Source organism: Eptesicus fuscus, chromosome 21 (genome assembly GCF_027574615.1).
Source record: "Eptesicus fuscus isolate TK198812 chromosome 21, DD_ASM_mEF_20220401, whole genome shotgun sequence".
Classification (NCBI taxonomy): Eukaryota; Metazoa; Chordata; class Mammalia; order Chiroptera; family Vespertilionidae; genus Eptesicus; species Eptesicus fuscus.
In genome coordinates, this window is record NC_072493.1 from 48,799,747 (window position 1) to 48,823,504 (window position 23,758).

The 23,758-nt window shown below is 59.4% G+C and overlaps 1 protein-coding gene across 6 annotated transcripts in view; it reads left to right on the top strand.

Moving 5' to 3' along the window:
- Positions 1–18,633, top strand: part of LOC103304812 (patr class I histocompatibility antigen, B-2 alpha chain-like) — a 58,240-nt gene extending 39,607 nt beyond the window's left edge. The window contains exons 1-8 of one of the 6 annotated variants that reach the window (XM_054711066.1): positions 10,453–10,543; positions 10,607–10,921; positions 11,088–11,363; positions 11,927–12,202; positions 12,324–12,428; positions 12,857–12,889; positions 13,023–13,070; positions 18,458–18,633. In XM_054711066.1, the coding sequence (XP_054567041.1) occupies positions 10,471–10,543; positions 10,607–10,921; positions 11,088–11,363; positions 11,927–12,202; positions 12,324–12,428; positions 12,857–12,889; positions 13,023–13,070; positions 18,458–18,462 (1,131 nt within the window). In that variant the 5' untranslated portion in view covers positions 10,453–10,470 and the 3' untranslated portion in view covers positions 18,463–18,633. Of the gene's footprint in view, positions 1–10,452; positions 10,544–10,606; positions 10,922–11,087; positions 11,364–11,926; positions 12,203–12,323; positions 12,429–12,856; positions 12,890–13,022; positions 13,071–13,215; positions 13,522–18,263; positions 18,310–18,455 lie in introns of those variants that run through there. The other 5 variants (XM_054711067.1, XM_054711069.1, XM_054711065.1 and 2 more) reach the window with 5 other exon arrangements.
- Positions 18,634–23,758: the final 5,125 nt, after the last annotated feature.

The window sequence follows — 23,758 nt, forward strand, 5'->3', positions numbered from 1 at the left end:
CCTGTGTATTCTGTGCTCTTTGCAGGCGGGACGGGAGGGGCTGTGAGGACGGAGCGTGGTCGGGGCCTGTGCCTGGTCAGTGGTCAGTGCATCGTGGGTTTGACGTGGTCACTCCTGGGCCGGGTCACCTCTCTGCTCCTCTGACCTGTCCCTCAGGGGAACCCTGTCCCACCAGGACCTGTGGTCACAGGGACTCCCATCCCCCAGGCCTTGTCCCGTGTCCTAATGCAGCGCATCTCCCGGACCCTGGACAGCGAGCTTCCTGGGGCAGGTCAGCCTGGGCTCAGGCCCGGATGCGGCCCAGCACCCATCGTCCGTTGCTTCTTTGCTCTTGTGGACACTATGCCTGTTGCTGTTTCCATGTGGGAGTTGTGGTCTCATTCTCTGGGCGTCCCCGTCTGACAGTATCGGGGCTCATTTTTGCCGTCAGTGCCCCGCAGGCCCAGGGTCCCTGCACCCAGGACTCTGTGGTGAGGAGAGATGGGTGTTCAGGCTCCTCCTGCTCCGCCTCCTTCTAGGGCCTGAACGTTCCAGCCCTCTGACCAGCTTGGTCTTCCTGGGGCCCAGCCCCCACCCTGAAGCCTCCAGGGCCCTCACCCGAGAGCCACCTCATCAGCCTCCCAAAGACACCTGTCACTCAGGAGGTGCCCAGGGTTTAGGGGCTCAGTGCCAGGAGCCAGGGGCAAAGACCAGACACTTCCTCTCATCCCACAGGTCTCTGCCCACAGATCCATTAATAGCCAAAGTGCCCCAGTAGTTAAGGACGCTGGCACCTTACTAGAGTCCACCCCCTCATGAACAAGAGTCCAGTCCATCCTCCTGGTGAGGATGGTACATGGTCCACACATTTATGGAAATTGCCCACCAGTTTTAGAGAGGACGTTCAAGTTCAGCCACAATGTGATGTTGGTGCCACCTCCCCGCATGGTGAAATGACAGTCAGACAAAACCAACTGTTCCCAGGAATGTGGGCTCCTCTCTCTCATACATTCCTGGTGGGAGAGTGATTGTCTCAAACCTGGTGGGAAATGCTGTGGCCGTACTCCCTGCACCTAGAGACAGGGCAGGGTGGGATGTCGGGGGGTCAGAGGCTGAGCGTCACCCACGGGAGGACAGGAGATCACAAATGGGACGAAGGAGAGAGAGAAAGGTCAGAAGGACAGATGGACAGAACGGAGAGACGCCTGTCAGCAAACCTGTGGAGAAAAGAGAGCCCTGACCCCTGTTGGTGAGAACGGACTTGTGCTCCGGAAAGAGCTGTTCAGCCCTTACGCACCTCAAACCGCCCAACTTCCATGATGGCTCCCGTTCCCCGGTTGGGCACTCCCACCGTGTCCCCCAATCTCCCCCAATGGGGGCCACACATGTGCTGTCACAGCCGGGAACCTTGGTCCAGATGCCAGCTCTCCCACTTCCCCTCTTGAAAGAAGTAATAAAAGGAGGGGTTTAATGAGGCACACGGATCGCACAGATCCTGGAATTTAGGGGAAGTCGCTCTGCCCCACGGGACACCTGTACCTGCGTGAGCAGAGCCGGGGAAGATGGGAACCAGCTCCAGTGGAGGCGAGAGGAGACGGGATGAGGCAGTCGATGTGGAGACACAAAGGTGGGAATGGGACTGAGTCTCTTCTCAGGGGACGCTGAGGGGAAGCTGTTGGCAGCTCCACTGGACAGGAGTGAAGGGACCAGGGTCTCCAATCAGTGACTCCCACGGCCCCCGATAGAAGGGGACTTGTTCCCGATGCATTGTGACCTTTTATTACTTCGCAGAGTGCTTTTACTGCTCCTGTGGACAGTGTGGGAGCTTCTAGAGAAAGTGGTTGACTCTTCATTCCCCAGTAAGCATGGACAGGAAACCTGTGCTGCGTCAGCACAGCCAAGGGTTCAGGAGCCTGAGGCTGGGCCGGCGAAGGATGAAGAAAAGACAAAGAGAATCAGCTGGGTCTGGGTGAGAGGAAACCTGAGAAGCTTCCAGAATCTGCCTGCGGAGCCTGTGGCAGCCGGGACAGGAGAGGTTCTGAGCAGCTGGTGTGGTGGGCCCTGTGCCCACTCGGAGCCCGTTGCATCATGGGTTTGACGTGGTCCCTCCTCGGCTGAGTCATGTTGTTCCTCCTCTGACCTTGTCCCTCAGGGGAGCCCTGTCCCACCAGGACCTGTGGTCACAGGGCCTCACACCCCCAGGCCCTGTTCATGCCCTACTGCAGCGCATTGTCAGGACCCTGGACCGTGCAGGCTTTGGGGGGCCCTCAGTCAGCCTGGGTCTGGCCTGGGTCCCACCTTCAGCCCCCACTTTCAATTGTTTGTTATTTCTTTGCTCTTGTGTATATTATTCCAGTTAGCGTGTGTGTGTGTGTGTTGTTGTGTGTGTGTGTGTGAATGTTGGTCTCATTCTCCGGGTGCCCCGTCGGACACAGGGCACATGTGCCCGTCACTGTCCCGCAGGCCCAGGTCCCGCACAGGCCCCGGGAGGAGCGGTGGGTTTCAGGCTCCTGCTGCCCCTGCCTCCCTCCCGGGCCTCATGTTCTTCCCTGAACTTTGGAGGGAACCCGGTTCTGGAATTAGCACAGAGGAGGGTCCCCATTCCTCCTCTGAGACCAGGTCCTGCTGGGACTGGGCTCTGCCCACTGCCCTCTCTCCAGCCTCCAGGGGCCCCGGGATGTGGGGAGGGGGGGCAGCTGCAGGTTTGGGGGAGCAGCGCTGTGGGCAGTGCAGGTGCAGTGACGTCCCCGGGGCACCCTGAGCTGCAGCCGCCCCAGGACAGCTGAGCCGGGACCACAGCCATGAGGTCACTGTGTCCAGCACAGGGAGGGGCTCCCCCTGCAGGAGCCGCGGCTGGTTGAGTGACAGGTGGGAGCGTGGGGTTACCTCTGGGGCCTCAATGAGGGGGAATGGGAGACCCCAGGTCCAGTGGGCAGGTGTGAGGGGCACAGGGTGTGTAAGAGGCAGGGAACAGGGAGGGGGAGGAGGAGAGAGGGGAGGGCTCTGGGACACCACGGGAAGGGGACCAGGTGTGGGCTGTGGGACAGGGCAGGGGCTGTTTGATGGGTGTTCGGTGTGGGGCTCGCTGGGAGGTGACCTTGAGGAGAGGTTGGAAGGTCATGACCCAGGAGCCCTCTGGAGGCAGGTCTGCCTGGCGGGAACCTGCAGTGCGCATGCCCTGGGGCAGGAGGGTCTGGTCTCTGGGAAGAGCTAGGAGGAGGCTGTGGTCGGAGCAGAGAGGAGCTGAGACACAGCCTGGGGACCACGTGGGCGGAGGGGGGAAGGGCGGGGCTGTGCGGAGGGAGGCGGGGTCCCAGGACAGATTGGAGCAGGGGAGGGACATAGGGTGACGCCCCCTGGAACAGGTCTCTGTGGCTGCTGAGCTGAAGAGAGACCTGGGGGCCAGGGAGGCAGCGGGGGAGCGGGAGGGTCTGCGGGGTGCAGGCGGGAGATCCCTCCGCGGGGTGAGTGTGGAAATAGTGGGCCGGGTGAGATTCTGGAACCTTCTGAGGAGGACTTAGAGCACTCCTCATGGGTCCATCCGGGGTCTGGGAGAGAGCGGGCACCGTCACCAGAAATGACATTGGATGGAAGGAGGAGGAGAGAGCTGCCCTCAGGGGAGATGGGAGCTCAGGGACCAGCATCTGGGGGTGTGGGGGGCATCACAGAGGTTGGTTGTAGGAGATGTTGGGGGAGCTGTCTGCTGGGAACAAGGGGCCGGGGGACTGGCAGGTGGACATGAGCTGGAGGACGGAGGGTGTCGCGGGAGAAACAGACTTGGGCGGAAACGCACAGAAAGGCCATCTCGGGCCTTAAACACGGACGCGGCCCCCAGGGAGCGAGGCTGCAGGAGACAAGGCGGAGGGACCGACCAGGACCCCGTGCTGAGCGCCCCATCCCACCCGCACCCGCGCCCCCTCTGCAGTCCTGTCCCCGTGTCCCCAGGCGCCTGAGCCACGAGGCCCCGCTTTCCGGGGCTCAGGAGGCCCTGGTCACTCGCTGAGACTCCGGGTCCGGGCTGAGGGGGGCGTCTGGGTCCCCAGCGAAGCTGGTGCCAAGCCCATGGGTTTCAGGAGCAGCAGGAACCCGCTCAGGACGCCCCAGGGCCGCGTGCGCCTCCCCTGCGGGGCTGGCTGCAGGGAGACCCTGGTCTGGGCCCAGTTCCCTGAGGCGGGGCCTGGGCGGGGCTGGGGGTGTGAGGGGCCCACAAGGGTGCTGGGGCTCAGCCAGATGGGGAGCCGCTGAGGTCAGCGACAGCTCCCCCGGGGACGGGCCTCCCTCCCACAGTGAAGGGTTTGTGTGTTTTCCTCAGAAAGGAAAGGGGGGCCGTGCGGTCAGTGATGGGCGTGAGGCTGGGAGTGGCCTGTCCTTGTCTCTGGCCCGGGGTGGCGTCAGGGTGGGACTCGAGGAACAGGTCTGGGTCTCTAACCTGCTCCCAGGAAGCCCGAGCCCCTGACCCTGAGATGGGGTGAGGAGGGCCGTGGGCACAGAGCCTCTTCTCAGGGCAGCGGGGGCCCTGGGGGACTCAGTGGGGTCGGGGCTGAGGCCTGGGGTCAGGGCCCTCACCCTCCCTTCACTTCTCCTCCTAGAGCCGCCTCCTCACACCTTCATCTTCATCATCCTGGGCATCGCTGGGGGCCTGGTTCTGCTGGGAGCTGTGGCTGGAGCTGTGATGTGGGGGAGGAGGCGCTCAGGTGGGCAGGGGTGGGGTCTGAGTGTGCACTCTAGGCAGTGACAGCGCCCAGGGCTCTGATGTGTCTCTCTCGGCTTCTAAAGGTGAGACCTGCCGTGGGGAGGGGTGGGCAGAGGGAGGCCTGGGTGGTGGGGAGTCTGTGGGACCCTGTGAGCATGAAGTGGGTTTGAGAATGTCACCAGTTCCAGCCACTGCCCTGGATCTGCTCATGATGATTGTCCTCCACAGCGTGAGGAGCTGCCTTGTGGGGACTGAGTGATGGAAGGTGTGTCCACGCTCCCACTTCCTGACTCAGGAACCTCTGATGGGGGGCTGGCCCCGCCCTGCTCCCCACACTTTCTGGTCCAGCAGAGGCGGGCTGGGCCCTCACTATCGCTGACTTTACTTCCTCATGCTCTGAGCTGCAACCTGTTCCTTCCGCATTAAAATGTGGTTCTGGAGGTGACTTTGTTCATTTTTGCCATGAAGGCTTGGTGGGCAAATTAAAGGAGAAGACTCTAAATTTTGAGGGGAAATACATATAAACACCAAGAACTTTCCAGAGCTCATGTGTTTGCTGTGCTGAGCTGTCCCAGGTGTGGACAGGAGAAGTGATGAGGACAGAGTGTGGTCGTGGCCTTTGCCCAGGAGGTGCTCAGTGCATCGTGGGCTTTGACGTGGTCACTCCTCGGCTGGGTCACCTTTCTGCTCTTCTGACCTTGTCCCTCAGGGGAACCCTGTCCCACCAGGACCTGTGGTCACAGGGACTCCCATCCCCCAGGCCTTGTCCTGTGTCCAATTGCAGTGCATCTCCAGGACCCTGGACAGCGAGCCTTCCTGGGGCAGGTCAGCCTGGGCTCAGGCCTGTGTCCAGTTCTCCATCCTCCTCTCCTGGGTGTTTGTTGTTCTTTGCTCTTGTGGACACTATGCCTGTTGCTGTTTCCATGTGTGAGTTGTGGTCTCATTCTCTGGGCGTCCCCGTCTGACAGTATCGGGGCTCATTTTTGCCGTCAGTGCCCCGCAGGCCCAGGGTCCCTGCACCCAGGACTCTGTGGTGAGGAGAGATGGGTGTTCAGGCTCCTCCTGCTCCGCCTCCTCTGACCAGCTTGGTCTTCCTGGGGACCAGCCCCCACCCTGAAGCCTCCAGGGCCCTCAGCCAAGAGCCACCTCATCAGCCTCCCAAAGACACCTGTCACTCAGGAGGTGCCCAGGGTTTAGGGGCTCAGTGCCAGGAGCCAGGGGCAAAGACCAGGCACTTCCTCTCATCCCACAGGTCTCTGCCCACAGATCCATTAATAGCAAACGTGTCCACTAGTTAAGGACGCTGGCACCTTACTAGAGTCCACCCACTCATGAACAAGAGTCCAGTCCATCCTCCTGTTGAGGATGTTTTTATGAAAATTGCCCAACAGTTTAGTCAGAAGGGAAACTCACGTTCAGCCATAACGTGATATTGGTGCCCACCTCCCAGGAGAGTAAAAATGAAAGAGTCAGAAAAAGTCAATTGTTAGCACGAGTTTGGCGTCATTGTATCTGTCATATATACCTGGTGGGTGGGTAAGTTGTTTCAAATTCTGTAAAAATGCTTTGGCAGCAGTCACTACATAAAGCATTTAGCAGTACTCTGTACATCCAATGCCCCAGCAATTGAACTCCTTGTTATATCCCCAAAGACACATACATATGTGTGCCAGAACATACGAAGAACTTACTCATAGCTGCACAATTTGCAAAATCTGTATATAAGACAAATGCGCATGAGCAGTAGAGGAGGAGTGTGGTGTGTTCATAGGACAGAACCCTGCAGCCCTGAGAATGAATACACTTCAACCAAAAGAGCCACTGGGATGAGGGAGGGACATGATGTGGAGAGAGAGCAGGTGCAGAGAGGAGGATCCTTAACATTCTGTTCCCTCAAAAGTTGATGGAAGTCATCTGTGGAGTAGAAACCTAGGGAGGAGTGAGTCGAGATGGAGCCAGTGTGTGACCAAATAACACTCAAGAGGGTCCGCTGAGGACTGGAATGTTCTGTGAGTGTTGTTGATCCCACCTTCACCCTGTGTAAATCCACTGTATACCTGGGATTTGTCCACGTCTCTCTGCGCATGTGATCCTTCATCTTTTCATCTATTATTAAAAATTTATCTTTGTTTTTTCACACAATTTCCTTTTTTTGTTGTTGTTTTTTCTCAATTTTAGATTCTGAGGGTATCTCTCTGTCTGTCCTAATTATTACTTTCCCTAAATCCTGTCTGCATGTCAAGAATAATTCTTTCCAGGGTAAAACCTCAAAAAAAGAAGCAGAAGTAGAAGTAGAAGAAGAAGGAGAAGAGGAGGAGGAGGAGGAGGAGGAGGAGGAGGAGGAGGAGGAGGAAGAAGAAGAAGAAGAAGAAGAAGAAGAAGAAGAAGAAGAAGAAGAAGAAGAAGAAGCCCTAACCGTTGTGGCTCAGTGGATAGAGCGTCGGCCTGAGGACTGAAGGGTCCCAGGTTCGATTCCGGTCAAGGGCATGTACCTTGGTTGCGGGCACATCCCCAGTGGGGAGTGTGCAGGAGGCAGCTGATCGATGCTTCTAACTCTCTATCCCTCTCCTTTCCTCTCTGTAAAAAATCAATAAAATATATTTAAGAAGAAGAAGAAGAAGAAGAAGAAGAAGAAGAAGAAGAAGAAGAAGAAAGGGGAAGAAGAAGAAAGGGGAAGAGAATATGGAGGAGGAGGAGGGGGAGGGGTAGGAGAGCTAGTGGTTATACAGTGAGTCACCAAAGCTCAGGACTGTGTGGTGGCTAAGGAAGCACATCATGGTCTCCTGTGGGGCCGCGTGGACATTAGGGATCCCAGGACTCTGAGCAGCGTCAGCACAGCTCACAGGGGAGAGGCTCCAGGCCGAACATCCCTGGGCCCCATAGGAAGGACCGCGGCGTTTCCATCAGGGAGGGACCAGCTTCCTGACCCAGAGGAGAGGCTCAGCCTGCGCCCATCCTGGTGTCAGCCTGACGGTGGGAGCAGGGGAGCCCTGAGGACGGGGCCCCCGTGGGATTGGGGTGTGACTGTACAATGAATGGAGGGGGTAATGGGGTGTGACTGTACAATGAATGGAGGGGAGGACTGTGATGAAACCGTGGGTTTCCGTTCACCCCAGAGAACAGCTGTGACTCGGGACTCAGACCGTCCACAGGGAGCACAGGCGGTTCCTGCCCGTCCTTCAGCTGCTGGTGAGGCCATGAGGACAGCCTTCGGGAAGGAAGGTCGATGGACCAGACGTGGGAGAGGGTATCGCAGGCTTGGGGTTGGCTTCCTACAAACCCGGTGGGGGCGCAGGAATCCATGGGGCTGGCTTCCCACAAAATGGATCCGTGTCAGAGCGCCCTCTGCTGGTCAGGACAGGGAGGCGTCGCCAGCTTACTCAGTGACTCACCTCAGGCCCACCTCAGGAGTGCTGGGAACTCCCCTTCCCCCGGGTTCCCTTCTCTATCTGACACATTAATGGCCAAATTACCAATAATCGCCGCAGGGGCCAGTAAAGAATTGAATGGAGATAAAGTCGCTCCTCTTTGGAGACATCCCAGACTCTCCCTGCAGACAGTGTCACCTGTGCCTCAGGTGACATGATAATGCTTCTCTGTGGGAGGATAAGGTCCAGGATCCCTGTCCCTGTAACTATGGACTCAGGGCCCCCGGCTCGTCCTCGATGACACATCCCTGCCCAGAGCTCAGGAGCAAAGACCAGCCCCGTGAGGTCTTCCTCACGTCCACCCTCAGGGCAGAAACCAGGACAGGAGGGTGGTCCCAGGAGGGGACATGGAACTGGGGTGGTCGTCCCATGGGGCAGGACAGGCGCTGCCCCACCTGCATCTGAGCTGCTTCTGCTCGCTCTGCTGGGCGGGGGCGGGGGGCATGTGTTGGGGAGTGTCCCAGGGTGGATTCCGCCAATGCTGGGCTTCCCGCACCTCTCTGTGTCCTAGAGTCCCCGACAATGAGGGACCCAACACGGGGCTCCCTTTGGGATCTGAGCCAAGGGTAGGACGGCCAGGGCCACTGAGCTGCTCACCGTGTGCAGAGGGTCTGCTTCTCTTCTCAGACCTGACCGAGCTGGAGGCTTGGGTGTGAAAACCATTGTAAAACTGATGACATTGGTGTGTAGAATTTGGGTGATAACTTTAAAACTCTGACATAAATAAGGTCCCTTCACACACACACACACACACACACACACACACACACACACACACACAGACTCACAGACACATATTCACCCGGAATCCTAGCCTGTGGTGTAATAACATGCTATACAGACCACCTAACACTGTATGTTTCAGTGATTTGTAAGGAGAGCGGGAAGCAGACGGAGAGAGAGATAGAAACGTTGATGAGGAACATCTGCTGCCTCCAGAACGCACCCCACTGGGGACTGAGCTGCTCCCCAGGCATGAGCCCGACTGGGAACGGAAGTGGCCATCCCTGGGTGCATGGGGGGTGCCCAGCCACTGAGCCACGCTGGCCGGTGATGTCAGGACCTTGTGTGTTTCCTCCTGAAACCCTGCCTTGGGCTGCAGTGTCTCCGTCTCCCTGGGCGGTGGGGCTCTTTCCTCTCTGCGCGCTCTCTGTGGTGGGAGTGAGAGTTGCTCTGTGCACGTGAGGCAGCAAAGGGAGAGAAATTGCTGGAGAGACCATCTCTATTTGTCCAATAGTTTGACGGGCCCAACATGCCGGCTCTGTCCTTCCCATCTGGCATTTTAATGTTCTATCCTCTCATCCCAGGTCGCCACAGACAATCCAACAAGGAACCCAGTCCCATCTCCCGTCACCGTGGCTTCTGCTCCTCCTATGAACTCTGTGTGTGAGCTCCCATGTCCCAGCCGTGTGAGCACAGTGAGCATGGAGAGCACATGGTGGGCGCACCCCCTTCACCTCTGTTCTGCACTCAGGTCCCCGTTCCCCTCTCCCAGGAGGAGGCAGAGGCGCAGGGTGGGAAGCACCGTCCCCAGGGGCACTGAGCTCACTCCTGAGGGACCTGGACACCAGGTGGGAGCGGTGGGGTCCAGAGGCCGGAGCTCCCACCCCTGCCCTGGGACCTCCCCCTGGTCCTGCCACCATCCCGTGTCACAGATGAGGGAACGGGGTCCTGAGAACTCAATGCGGGGGGTCCTGGTGTCCTGAGCCAGCGAGTGGGGAGGTGAGAAGAGGAGCGGATCTGGAGGCGCAGGAGCTGAGGGGACAGGGCTCACTGGCCGCTCCTGTGCGGCCTGCACAGCAGTTTCATGAGCTGCACCCACTGCTCCTGAAGGGAAAGGGCTTTGGTGACTCCGAGATTTTAAAAACCTGGAGTCTCCCTGCTTGTCCTCGGTAATGGCGTCAGGGGTCTCTAGGGGCGTGAAGACGGGGCCTCTGATTGAGGTCCCTCCCTGAGCCCGCCCCTGGCCCTGCGGGCTGTGCCTGAGGGACCCTTGCTGTTCACTCACAGAAGCTGCCACAGCTTTATGGCCGCCTCCCTCCCTGTTCTGGGGGAAGTGGAGCTCAGAGCCCCAGCCTGATGCTCCTTGAGGGGGAGTGGGCGGAGAGCTCCCCCTGCAGGAGGAGGGCAGCCCGGTCCCAGGCCCAGGCCGGGCGCTCAGGTCTCAGCCCAGGGAGGAGTCTGGAGCAGAGCCGCTCAGGTTGGGGCTCCCCTTCTCCCTGGGGTCCCCTCTCCATCTCACATCCCTGCTGAGTCCTCCTTCCCGGATACGCATGACGCACCCGCACTACTCACTCCCATTGGCTGTCTGCTTCCAGGTTAGGACATCTCCAGGAGCCCCTGGGATCAGACGGTCCCCCGACGCCGAGGATGCGGGTCCTGAGGCCCCCCACCCTCCTCCTGCTGCTCTCGGGGGCGCTGGTCCTGACCCCCAGCCGGGCCGGTCAGTGCGGGGAGGAGCGAGGGGACCCCGCGGGGGCGCGGGCCCCGGAAGGCGCGTGTCCAGCCCCGGCCCTGCCCCCCGTCCGCCCCCCAGGCCCCCACTCCCTGAGGTATTTCAGCACCGCTGTGTCCCGGCCCGGCCGCGGGGAGCCCCGCTTCCTCTCCGTCGGCTACGTGGACGACACGCAGTTCGTGCGGTTCGACAGCGACGCGGCGAGTCCGAGGATGGAGCCGCGGGCGCCGTGGATGCAGCAGCCGTGGGTGGAGCGGGAGGAGCCGGGGTACTGGGAGCGACACACGCAGAAGGAAAAGCGACACGCACAGATTTTCCGAGAGTTTCTGCAGACCCTGCGCGGCTACTACAACCAGAGCGAGGACGGTGAGCCGCGCGCCGGGCCCGTCACGACCCCCCTCCCCACGGACGGGCCGGGGTCACCCCGAGGGTCCTGAAGGAGCCCCTGAGACTGGGACCCGATTTCATTCTCAAGTTTAGATTCAGTCCCCGCGGGGCGGGCGGGGCAGGGCTGACCTCGGGGCGGGGTCAGGGTCTCACACCATCCAGGAGATGTCTGGCTGCGACGTGGGACCCGACGGCCGCCTCCTCCGCGGGTACAGTCAGTTCGCCTACGACGGCGCAGACTACCTCGCCGTGAACGAGGACCTGATCTCCTGGACCGCGGCCAACATGGCGGCTCAGATCACAAAGCGCAAGTGGGAGGCGGCCCATTGGACTGAGAGGTTGAGGAGCCGCCTGGAGGGGGAGTGTGTCAAGTGGCTCCGCCTTTACCTGGACAAAGGGAAGGAGATCCTGCAGCGCGCAGGTACCAGGGGCCCTGGGGCCGCCCCTTCTCCCCGGGGCTGGGGCTCCTACAAGGAGACAGGACAGGGGGTTAGTGTCAGACACCCCTCCTTGGGGTCAGGGAGGGGGTCCCCTGGATGTCCTCTCAGGGACAAGTAGGGGTGCAGGCTCTCCTGGGGTGCTTGGATACACCTTGACATAACCCATCAGCAGTTCCCACAGGCCCTGCAGGGGCTCTGGGACCCACTGGGACCTTCTCTCTCAGGCCTTGTGCGCTGCCCACACCCGCTGTGTCTGAGGCCTGACCCCAGCTTTTCTGAGTCACGTGGCCTCCACCCAGGTCAGGACCACAAATCCCTTTTCTCCCCTCAGGGACCTGCCTCCTGCCCTGGGCTGTGTCTCTCTGATTCTAGAACTTTCTAAAGACTAGGAGGTCCTTCCAGGTGCCTCTGTCCAGGCTGGTGTGTGTGCTGTGTGCTCCCTCCCCCACCCAGGTGTCTGTCCACTCTCAGGATGGTCACATGGGCGCTGCTGGAGTGTCCCATGGCGGATGCAGAGTTCCCACATTTTCTCCCCTCCCCTCAGACCCTCCAAAGGCACACGTGACCCACCACCCCGTCTCTGCCCATGAGGTCACCCTGAGGTGCTGGGCGCGGGGCTTCTACCCTGCGGACATCAGCCTGACCTGGCAGCGTGACGGGGAGGACCAGACCCAGGACATGGAGCTGGTGGAGACCAGGCCTGCGGGGGACGGCACCTTCCAGAAGTGGGCGGCCGTGGGGGTGCCCCCTGGCGAGGAGCAGAGATACACGTGCCATGTGCAGCACGAGGGGCTGCGTGAGCCCCTGACCCTGAGATGGGGTGAGGAGGGCCGTGGGCACAGAGCCCCTTCTCAGGACAGCAGGGGCCCTGGGGGACTCAGTGGGGTCGGGGCTGAGGCCTGGGGTCAGGGCCCTCACCCTCCCTTCCCTTCTACCCCCAGAGCCACCTTCTCAGACCTTCATCTTCATCATCCTGGGCATCGCTGGGGGCCTGGTTCTGCTGGGAGCTGTGGCTGGAGCTGTGATGTGGGGGAGGAGGCGCTCAGGTGGGCAGGGGTGGGGTCTGAGTGTCTGTCCCACTGGGGGTTCAACCCCAGGTAGACGTGTATCCCGCCTCATTCATGGGAATCGCCATCTCCACACGTGTAATGGCCAGTGTGGGGCTCTGTGCTCACACTTACTCTGTAGTGAGGCCCATGGGAAATAAGGGACCCACTTATCCCCTGATTTTGCTGGTGGTGAGACCCCGTTCCCAGCAGCCCTAGGTCAGAGGGCAGGTCCCTGCTGAGCACAGACCTCCAGGAGGGCAGTGGGTCCAGTCTCCACACATGCACTTCCCTCAGGTTTCCTGGTCCTGCCCTGCATCTATACACACGGTTCTGGAAACTTCTCTGGGGCCCAGGACTAGGGATTCTTTTAGGCATCTGGGCCCTGCCTCCTCCCTGGTCTCTCACGGGATGTTTTCTTCCCGCAGGTAGAAAAGGAGGGAGCTACCCTCAGGCTGCCAGTGAGTATGGAGGGGTGACCCCTGAGGCCCTATGACAGTGCAGACGGGATCTATGGGGAACACCCCTCCCCCTATACTTCCTCCTTAGTTTTCTGCCCTGGGCTCTGACCCCATCCTGGTGTGTCCCCCCCAGGCAGTGACAGTGCCCAGGGCTCTGATGTGTGTCTCGTGGCTATTAAAGGTGAGACCTGCCATGGGGAGAGGTGGGCAGAGGGAGGCCTGGGTGGTGGGGAGTCTGTGGGACACTGTGAGCATGAAGTGGGTTTGAGAATGTCACCAGTTCCAGCCACTGCCCTGGATCTGCTCATGATGATTGTCCTCCACAGCATGAGGAGCTGCCCTGTGGGACTGAGTGATGAAAGGTGTGTCCACGCTCCCACTTCCTGACTCAGGAACCTCTGATTGGGGTGCACACCTGGCCCTGCTCCCCACACTTTCCTGTCAGCAGAGGCGGCTGGGCCCTCCCCTCCCCTCCCTGCCTTTCCTCCCTGGGGGCTCTGAGTGACAACTTCCTGCTCCGTATTGCAATGAGGCTGTGCATTGACCTGGTCCTTCAATTCTTCCCGTGCCTGGTGACGGTCATTAAAGGAGACCCTCTAATTAAATGTCTTCTGAGAGGAAATAAACGGAACTCCAAGAGTTTTGCAGATTCCTGTGTATTCTGTGCTCTTTGCAGGCGGGACGGGAGGGGCTGTGAGGACGGAGCGTGGTCGGGGCCTGTGCCTGGTCAGTGCCCAGTGCATCGTGGGTTTGACGTGGTCACTCCTGGGCCGGGTCCCTCTCTGCTCCTCTGACCTTGTCCCTCAGGGGAACCCTGTCCCACCAGGACCTGTGGTCACAGGGACTCCCATCCCCCAGGCCTTGTCATGTGTCCTAATGCAGAGCCTCTCCCGGACCCTGGACAGCGAGCTTCCTGGGGCAGGTCAGCCTGGGCTCAGGCCCGGATGCGGCCCAGCACCCATCGTCCGTTGCTTCTTTGCTCTTGTGGACACTATGCCTGTTGCTGTTTCCATGTGTGAGTTGTGGTCTCATTCTCTGGGCGTCCCCGTCTGACAGTATCGGGGCTCATTTTTGCCGTCAGTGCCCCGCAGGCCCAGGGTCCCTGCACCCAGGACTCTGTGGTGAGGAGAGATGGGTGTTCAGGCTCCTCCTGCTCCGCCTCCTTCTAGGGCCTGAACGTTCCAGCCCTCTGACCAGCTTGGTCTTCCTGGGGACCAGCCCCCACCCTGAAGCCTCCAGGGCCCTCACCCGAGAGCCACCTCATCAGCCTCCCAAAGACACCTGTCACTCAGGAGGTGCCCAGGGTTTAGGGGCTCAGTGCCAGGAGCCAGGGGCAAAGACCAGACACATTCTCTCATCCCACAGGTCTCTGCCCACAGATCCATTAATAGCCAAAGTCCCCCAGTAGTTAAGGACGCTGGCACCTTACTAGAGTCCACCCCCTCATGAACAAGAGTCCAGTCCATCCTCCTGGTGAGGATGGTACATGGTCCACACATTTATGGAAATTGCCCACCAGTTTTAGAGAGGATGTTCAAGTTCAGCCACAATGTGATGTTGGTGCCACCTCCCCGCAGGGTGAAATGACAGTCAGACAAAACCAACTGTTCCCAGGAATGTGGGCTCCTCTCTCTCATACATTCCTGGTGGGAGAGTGATTGTCTCAAACCTGGTGGGAAATGCTGTGGCCGTACTCCCTGCACCTAGAGACAGGGCAGGGTGGGATGTCGGGGAGTCAGAGGCTGAGCGTCACCCACGGGAGGACAGGAGGTCACAAATGGGACGAGGGGGAGAGTGAAAGGTCAGAAGGACAGATGGACAGAACGGAGAGACGCCTGTCAGCAAACCTGTGGAGAAAAGAGAGCCCTGACCCCTGTTGGTGAGAACGGACTTGTGCTCCGGAAAGAGATGTTCAGCCCTTACGCACCTCAAACCGCCCAACTTCCATGATGGCTCCCGTTCACCGGTTGGGCACTCCCACCGTGTCCCCCAATCTTCCCCAATGGGGGCCACACATGTGCTGTCACAGCCGGGAACCTTGGTCCAGATCCAGCTGTGCCACTTCCCCTCTTGAAAGAAGTAATAAAAGGAGGGGTTTAATGAGGCACACGGATCGCACAGATCCTGGAATTTAGGGGAAGTCGCTCTGCCCCATGGGACACCTGTACCTGCGTGAGCAGAGCCGGGGAAGATGGGAACCAGCTCCAGTGGAGGCGAGAGGAGACGGGATGAGGCAGTCGATGTGGAGACACAAAGGTGGGAATGGGACTGAGTCTCTTCTCAGGGGACGCTGAGGGGAAGCTGTTGGCAGCTCCACTGGACAGGAGTGAAGGGACCAGGGTCTCCAATCAGTGGCTCCCACGGCCCCCGATAGAAGGGGACTTGTTCCCGATGCATTGTGACCTTTTATTACTTCGCAGAGTGCTTTTACTGCTCCTGTGGACAGTGTGGGAGCTTCTAGAGAAAGTGGTTGACTCTTCATTCCCCAGTAAAAATGGACAAGAAACCTGTGCTGCGTCAGCACAGCCAAGGGTTCGGAGCCTGAGGATGGGCCGGCGAAGGATGAAGAAAAGACAAAGAGAATCAGCTGGGTCTGGGTGAGAGGAAACCTGAGAAGCTTCCAGAATCTGCCTGCGGAGCCTGTGGCAGCCGGGACAGGAGAGGCTCTGAGCAGCTGGTGTGGTGGGCCCTGTGCCCACTCGGAGCCCGTTGCATCATGGGTTTGACGTGGTCCCTCCTCGGCTGAGTCATGTTGTTCCTCCTCTGACCTTGTCCCTCAGGGGAGCCCTGTCCCACCAGGACCTGTGGTCACAGGGCCTCACACCCCCAGGCCGTCCCATGCCCTACGGCAGCGCATTGTCAGGACTCTGGACAGTGCAGGCTTTGGGGGGCCCTCAGTCAGCCTGGGTCTGGCCTGGGTCCCACCTTCAGCGCCCACTTTCAAGTGTTTGTTATTTCTTTGCTCTTGTGCATATTATTCCAGTTAGCGTGTGTGTGTGTGTGTGTGTGTGTGTGTGTGTGTGAATGTTGGTCTCGTTCTCCGGGTGCCCCGTCGGACACAGGGCACATGTGCCCGTCACTGTCCCGCAGGCCCAGGTCCCGCACAGGCCCCGGGAGGAGAGGTGGGTTTCAGGCTCCTGCTGCCCCTGCCTCCCTCCCGGGCCTCATGTTCTTCCCTGAACTTTGGAGGGAACCGGTTCTGGAATTAGCACAGAGGAGGGTCCCCATTCCTCCTCTGAGACCAGGTCCTGCTGGGACTGGGCTCTGCCCACTGCCCTCTCTCCAGCCTCCAGGGGCCCCGGGATGTGGGGAGGGGGGGGCAGCTGCAGGTTTGGGGGAGCAGCGCTGTGGGCAGTGCAGGTGCAGTGACGTCCCCGGGGGCACCCTGAGCTGCAGCCGCCCCAGGACAGCTGAGCCGGGACCACAGCCATGAGGTCACTGTGTCCAGCACAGGGAGGGGCTCCCCCTGCAGGAGCCGCGGCTGGTTGAGTGACAGGTGGGAGCGTGGGGTTGCCTCTGGGGCCTCACTGAGGGGGAATGGGAGACCCGCGGTCATGTGGGCAGGTGTGAGGGGCACAGGGTGTGTAAGAGGCAGGGAACAGGGAGGGGGAGGGGGAGAGAGGGGAGGGCTCTGGGACACCACGGGAAGGGGACCAGGTGTGGGCTGTGGGACAGGGCAGGGGCTGTTTGATGGGTGGTCGGTGTGGGGCTCGCTGGGAGGTGACCTTGAGGAGAGGTTGGAAGGTCATGACCCAGGAGGCCCTCTGGAGGCAGGTCTGCCCAGAGGGAACCTGCAGTGCGCATGCCCTGGGGCAGGAGGGTCTGGTCTCTGGGAAGAGCTAGGAGGAGGCTGTGGGCAGAGCAGAGAGAGGAGCTGAGACACAGCCTGGGGACCACGTGGGCGGAGGGGGGAAGGGCGGGGCTGTGCGGAGGGAGGCGGGGTCCCAGGACAGATTGGAGCAGGGGAGGGACGTGGGGTGACGCCCCCTGGAACTGGTCTCTGTGGCTGCTGAGCTGAAGAGAGACCTGGGGGCCAGGGAGGCAGCGGGGGAGAGGGAGGGTCTGCGGGGTGCAGGCGGAAGATCCCTCCGCGGGGTGAGTGTGGGAATAGTGGGCTGGTGAGATTCTGGAACCTTCTGAGGAGGACTTACAGCACTCCTCATGGGTCCATCCGGGGTCTGGGAGAGAGCGGGCACCGTCACCAGAAATGACATTGGATGGAAGGAGGAGGAGAGAGCTGCCCTCAGGGGAGATGGGAGCTCAGGGACCAGCATCTGGGGGGGGGGGGGGGCATCACAGAGGTTGGTTGTAGCAGATGTTGGGGGAGCTGTCTGCTGGGAACAAGGGGCCGGGGGACTGGCAGGTGGACATGAGCTGGAGGATGGAGGGTGTCGCGGGAGAAACAGACTTGGGCGGCAACGCACAGAAAGGCCATCTCGGGCCTTAAACACGGACGCGGGCCCCAGAGAGCGAGGCTGCAGGAGACAAGGCGGAGGGACCGACCAGGACCCCGTGCTGAGCGCCCCATCCCACCCGCACCCGCGCCCCCTCTGCAGTCCTGTCCCCGCATCCCGAGGTGCTTGGACCCGAGGCCCCGCTTTCCGGGGCTCAGGAGGCCCTGGTCACTCGCTGAGACTCCGGGTCCGGGTCCGGGCTGAGGGGGGCGTCTGGGTCCCCAGCGAAGCTGGTGCCAAGCCCATGGGTTTCGGGAGCAGCAGGAACCCGCTCAGGACGCCCTGGGGCCGCGGGCGCCTCCCCTGCGGGCCTGGCTGAGGGAGACCCTGGTCTGGGCCCAGTTCCCTGAGGCGGGGCCTGGGCGGGGCTGGGGGTGTGAGGGGCCCACAAGGGTGCTGGGGCTCAGCCAGATGGGGAGACGCTGAGGTCAGCGACAGCTCCCACGGGGACGGGCCTCCCTCCCACAGTGAAGGGTTTGTGTGTTTTCCTCAGAAAGGAAAGGGGGGCCGTGCGGTCAGTGATGGGCGTGAGGCTGGGAGTGGCCTGTCCTTGTCTCTGCCTGGGGTGGCGTCAGGGGGGGACTCGAGGAACAGGTCTGGGTCAGCGTGTCTCTAACCTGCTCCCAGGAAGCCCGAGCCCCTGACCCTGAGATGGGGTGAGGAGGGCCTTGGGCACAGAGCCTCTTCTCAGGGCAGCGGGGCCCTGGGGGACTCAGTGGGGTCGGGGCTGAGGCCTGGGGTCAGGGCCCTCACCCTCCCTTCCCTTCTCGCTCCAGAGCTGCCTCCTCACACCTTCATCTTCATCCTCCTGGGCATCGCTGGGGGCCTGGTTCTGCTGGGAGCTGTGGCTGGAGCTGTGATGTGGGGGATGGGGGGAGGCGATCAGGTGGGCAGGGGTGGGTTCTGAGTGTGCACTCTAGGCAGTGACAGCGCCCAGGGCTCTGATGTGTCTCTCTCGGCTTCTAAAGGGGAGACCTGCCGTGGGGAGGGGTGGGCAGAGAGGATAACTGGGTGGTGAGGAGTCTGTGGGACCCTGTGAGCATGAAGTGGGTTTGAGAATGTCACCAGTTCCAGCCACTGCCCTGGATCTGCTCATGATGATTGTCCTCCACAGCGTGAGGAGCTGCCTTGTGGGGACTGAGTGATGGAAGGTGTGTCCACGCTCCCACTTCCTGACTCAGGAACCTCTGATGGGGGGCTGGCCCCGCCCTGCTCCCCACACTTTCTGGTCCAGCAGAGGCGGGCTGGGCCCTCACTATCGCTGACTTTACTTCCTCATGCTCTGAGCTGCAACCTGTTCCTTCCGCATTAAAATGTGGTTCTGGAGGTGACTTTGTTCATTTTTGCCATGAAGGCTTGGTGGGAAAATTAAAGGAGAAGACTCTAAATTTTGAGGGGAAATACATATAAACACCAAGAACTTTCCAGAGCTCATGTGTTTGCTGTGCTGAGCTGTCCCAGGTGTGGACAGGAGAAGTGATGAGGACAGAGTGTGGTCGTGGCCTTTGCCCAGGAGGTGCTCAGTGCATCGTGGGCTTTGACGTGGTCACTCCTCGGCTGGGTCACCTTTCTGCTCTTCTGACCTTGTCCCTCAGGGGAACCCTGTCCCACCAGGACCTGTGGTCACAGGGACTCCCATCCCCCAGGCCTTGTCCTGTGTCCAATTGCAGTGCATCTCCAGGACCCTGGACAGCGAGCTTCCTGGGGCAGGTCAGCCTGGGCTCAGGCCTGTGTCCCTTTCTCCATCCTCCTCTCCTGGGTGTTTGTTGTTCTTTGCTCTTGTGGACACTATGCCTGTTGCTGTTTCCATGTGGGAGTTGTGGTCTCATTCTCTGGGCGTCCCCGTCTGACAGTATCGGGGCTCATTTTTGCCGTCAGTGCCCCGCAGGCCCAGGGTCCCTGCACCCAGGACTCTGTGGTGAGGAGAGATGGGTGTTCAGGCTCCTCCTGCTCCGCCTCCTTCTAGGGCCTGAACGTTCCAGCCCTCTGACCAGCTTGGTCTTCCTGGGGACCATCCCCCACCCTGAAGCCTCCAGGGCCCTCAGCCAAGAGCCACCTCATCAGCCTCCCAAAGACACCTGTCACTCAGGAGGTGCCCAGGGTTTAGGGGCTCAGTGCCAGGAGCCAGGGGCAAAGACCAGGCACTTCCTCTCATCCCACAGGTCTCTGCCCACAGATCCATTAATAGCAAACGTGTCCACTAGTTAAGGACGCTGGCACCTTACTAGAGTCCACCCCCTCATGAACAAGAGTCCAGTCCATCCTCCTGTTGAGGATGTTTTTATGAAAATTGCCCAACAGTTTAGTCAGAAGGGAAACTCACGTTCAGCCATAACGTGATATTGGTGCCCACCTCCCAGGAGAGTAAAAATGAAAGAGTCAGAAAAAGTCAATTGTTAGCACGAGTTTGGCCTCATTGTATCTGTCATATATACCTGGTGGGTGGGTAAGTTGTTTCAAATTCTGTGAAAATGCTTTGGCAGCAGTCAATACATAAAGCATTTAGCAGTACTCTGTACATCCAATGCCCCAGCAATTGAACTCCTTGTCATATCCCCAAAGACACATACATATGTGTGCCAGAACATACGAAGAACTTACTCATAGCTGCACAATTTGCAAAATCTGTATATAAGACAAATGCGCATGAGCAGTAGAGGAGGAGGGTGGTGTGTTCATAGGACAGAACCCTGCAGCCCTGAGAATGAATACACTTCAACCAAAAGAGCCACTGGGATGAGGGAGGGACATGATGTGGAGAGAGAGCAGGTGCCGAGAGGAGGACCCTTAACATTCTGTTCCCTCAAAAGTTGATGGAAGTCATCTGTGGAGTAGAAATCTAGGGAGGAGTGAGTCGAGATGGAGCCAGTGTGTGACCAAATAACACTCAAGAGGGACCGCTGAGGACTGGAATGTTCTGTGAGTGTTGTTGATCCCACCGTCACCCTGTGTAAATCCACTATACACATGGGATTTGTCCATGTCTCTCTGCGCATGTGATCCTTCATCTTTTCATCTATTACTAAAAATTTATCTTTGTTTTTTCACACAATTTCCTTTTTTTTGTTGTTGTTCTTTCTCACTTTTAGATTCTGAGGGAATCTCTCTGTCTGTCCTAATTATTACTTTCCCTAAATCCTGTCTGCATGTCAAGAATAATTCTTTCCAGGGTAAAACCTCAAAAAAAGAAGCAGAAGTAGAAGTAGAAGAAGAAGGGGAAGAGGAGGAGGAGGAGGAGGAGGAGGAGGTGGAGGAGGAGGAAGAAGAAGAAGAAGAAGAAGAAGAAGAAGAAGAAGAAGAAGAAGAAGAAGAAGAAGCCCTAACCGTTGTGGCTCAGTGGATAGAGCGTCGGCCTGTGGACTGAAGGGTCCCAGGTTCGATTCCGGTCAAGGGCATGTACCTTGGTTGCGGGCACATCCCCAATGGGGAGTGTGCAGGAGGCAGCTGATCGATGCTTCTAACTCTCTATCCCTCTCCTTTCCTCTCTGTAAAAAATCAATAAAATATATTTAAGAAGAAGAAGAAGAAGAAGAAGAAGAAGAAGAAGAAGAAGAAGAAGAAAGGGGAAGAAGAAGAAAGGGGAAGAGAATATGGAGGAGGAGGAGGGGGAGGGGTAGGAGAGCTAGTGGTTATACAGTGAGTCACCAAAGCGCAGGACTGTGTGGTGGCTAAGGAAGCACATCATGGTCTCCTGTGGGGCCGCGTGGACATTAGGGATCCCAGGACTCTGAGCAGCGTCAGCACAGCTCACAGGGGACAGGCTCCAGGCTGAACATCCCTGGGCCCCATAGGAAGGACGATGGCATTTCCATCAGGGAGGGACCAGCTTCCTGACCCAGGGGAGAGGCTCAGCCTGCGCCCATCCTGGTGTCAGCCTGACGGTGGGAGCAGGGGAGCCCTGAGGACGGGGTCCCCGTGGGAATGGGGTGTGATTGTACAATGAATGGAGGGGGGAATGGGGTGTGACTGTACAATGAATGGAGGGGAGGAGTGTGGCGCAGCCGTGGGTTTCCGTTCACCCCAGAGAACAGCTGTGACTCGGAACTCAGACGGTCCACAGGGAGCACAGGCGGTTCCTGCCCGTCCTTCAGCTGCTGGTGAGGCCATGAGGACAGCCTTCAGGAAGGAAGGTCGATGGACCAGACCTGGGAGAGGGTATCACAGGCTTGGGGTTGGCTTCCTACAAACCCGGTGGGGGCGCAGGAATCCATGGGGTTGGCTTCCCACAAAATGGGATCCATGTCAGAACGCCCTCTGCTGGTCAGGACAGGGAGGCGTCGCCAGCTTACTTAGTGACTCACCTCAGGCCCACCTCAGGAGTGCTGGGAACTCCCCTTCCCCCGGGTTCCCTTCTCTATCTGACACATTAATGGCCAAATTACCAATTATCGCCACAGGGGTGGGTAGAGATGTGAGTGGGGATAAAGTCGCTCCTCTTTGGAGACAATCCAGACTCTCCCTGCAGACAGTGTCACCTGTGCCTCAGGTGACATGATAATGCTTCTCTGTGGGAGGATAAGGTCCAGGATCCCTGTCCCTGTAACTGTAGACTCAGGGACCCCGGCTCGTCCTCGATGACACATCCCTGCCCAGAGCTCAGGAGCAAAGACCAGCCCCGTGAGGTCTTCCTCACGTCCACCCTCAGGGCAGAAACCAGGACAGGAGGGTGGTCCCAGGAGGGGACATGGAACTGGGGTGGTCGTCCCATGGGGCAGGACAGGCGCTGCCCCACCTGCATCTGAGCTGCTTCTGCTCGCTCTGCTGGGCGGGGGCGGGGGGCATGTGTTGGGGAGTGTCCCAGGGTGGATTCCGCCAATGCTGGGCTTCCCGCACCTCTCTGTGTCCTAGAGTCCCCGACAATGAGGGACCCAACACGGGGCTCCCTTTGGGATCTGAGCCAAGGGTAGGACGGCCAGGGCCACTGAGCTGCTCACCGTGTGCAGAGGGTCTGCTTCTCTTCTCAGACCTGACCGAGCTGGAGGCTTGGGTGTGAAAACCATTGTAAAACTGATGACATTGGTGTGTAGAATTTGGGTGATAACTTTAAAACTCTGACATAAATAAGGTCCCTTCACACACACACACACACACACACACACACACACAGACTCACAGACACATATTCACCCAGAATCCTAGTCTGTGGTGTAATAACATGATATACAGACCACCTAACACTGTATGTTTCAGTGATTTGTAAGGAGAGCGGGAAGCAGAGGGAGAGAGAGATAGAAACGTTGATGAGGAACATCTGCTGCCTCCAGAACGCACCCCACTGGGGACTGAGCTGCTCCCCAGGCCTGTGCCCGACTGGGAACGGAACTGGCCATCCCTGGGTGCATGGGGGGATGCCCAACCACTGAGCCACACTGGCCGGTGATGTCAGGACCTTGTGTGTTTCCTCCTGAAACCCTGCCTTGGGCTGCAGTGTCTCCGTCTCCCTGGGCGGTGGGGCTCTTTCCTCTCTGCGCGCTCTCTGTGGTGGGAGTGAGAGTTGCTCTGTGCACGTGAGGCAGCAAAGGGAGAGAAATTGCTGGAGAGACCATCTCTATTTGTCCAATAGTTTGACGGGCCCAACATGCCGGCTCTGTCCTTCCCATCTGACACTTTAATGTTCTATCCTCTCATCCCAGGTCGCCACAGACAATCCAACAAGGAACCCAGTCCCTTCTCCCGTCACCGTGGCTTCTGCTCCTCCTATGAACTCTGTGTGAGAGCTCCCATGTCCCAGCCGTGTGAGCACAGTGAGCATGGAGAGCACATGGTGGGCGCACCCCCTTCACCTCTGTTCTGCACTCAGGTCCCCGTTCCCCTCTCCCAGGAGGAGGCAGAGGCGCAGGGTGGGAAGCACCGTCCCCAGGGGCACTGAGCTCACTCCTGAGGGACCTGGACACCAGGTGGGAGCGGTGGGGTCCAGAGGCCGGAGCTCCCACCCCTGCCCTGGGACCTCCCCCTGGTCCTGCCACCATCCCGTGTCACCGATGAGGGAACGGGGTCCTGAGAACTCAATGCGTGGGGTCCCGGTGTCCTGAGCCAGCGAGTGGGGCGGTGAGAAGAGGAGCGGATCTGGAGGCGCAGGAGCTGAGGGGACGGGGCTCACTGGCCCCTCCCGTGCGGCCTGCACAGCAGTTTCATGAGCTGCACCCACTGCTCCTGAAGGGAAAGGGCTTTGGTGACTCCGGGATTTTAAAAACCTGGAGTCTCCCTGCTTGTCCTCGGTAATGGCGTCAGGGGTCTCTAGGGGCGTGAAGACGGGGCCTCTGATTGACGTCACTCCCTGAGCCCGCCCGTGGCCCTGTGGGCTGTGCCTGAGGGGCCCTTGCTGTTCACTCACAGAAGCTGCCACAGCTTTATGGCCGCCTCCCTCCCTGTTCTGGGGGAAGTGGAGCTCAGAGCCCCAGCCTGATGCTCCTTG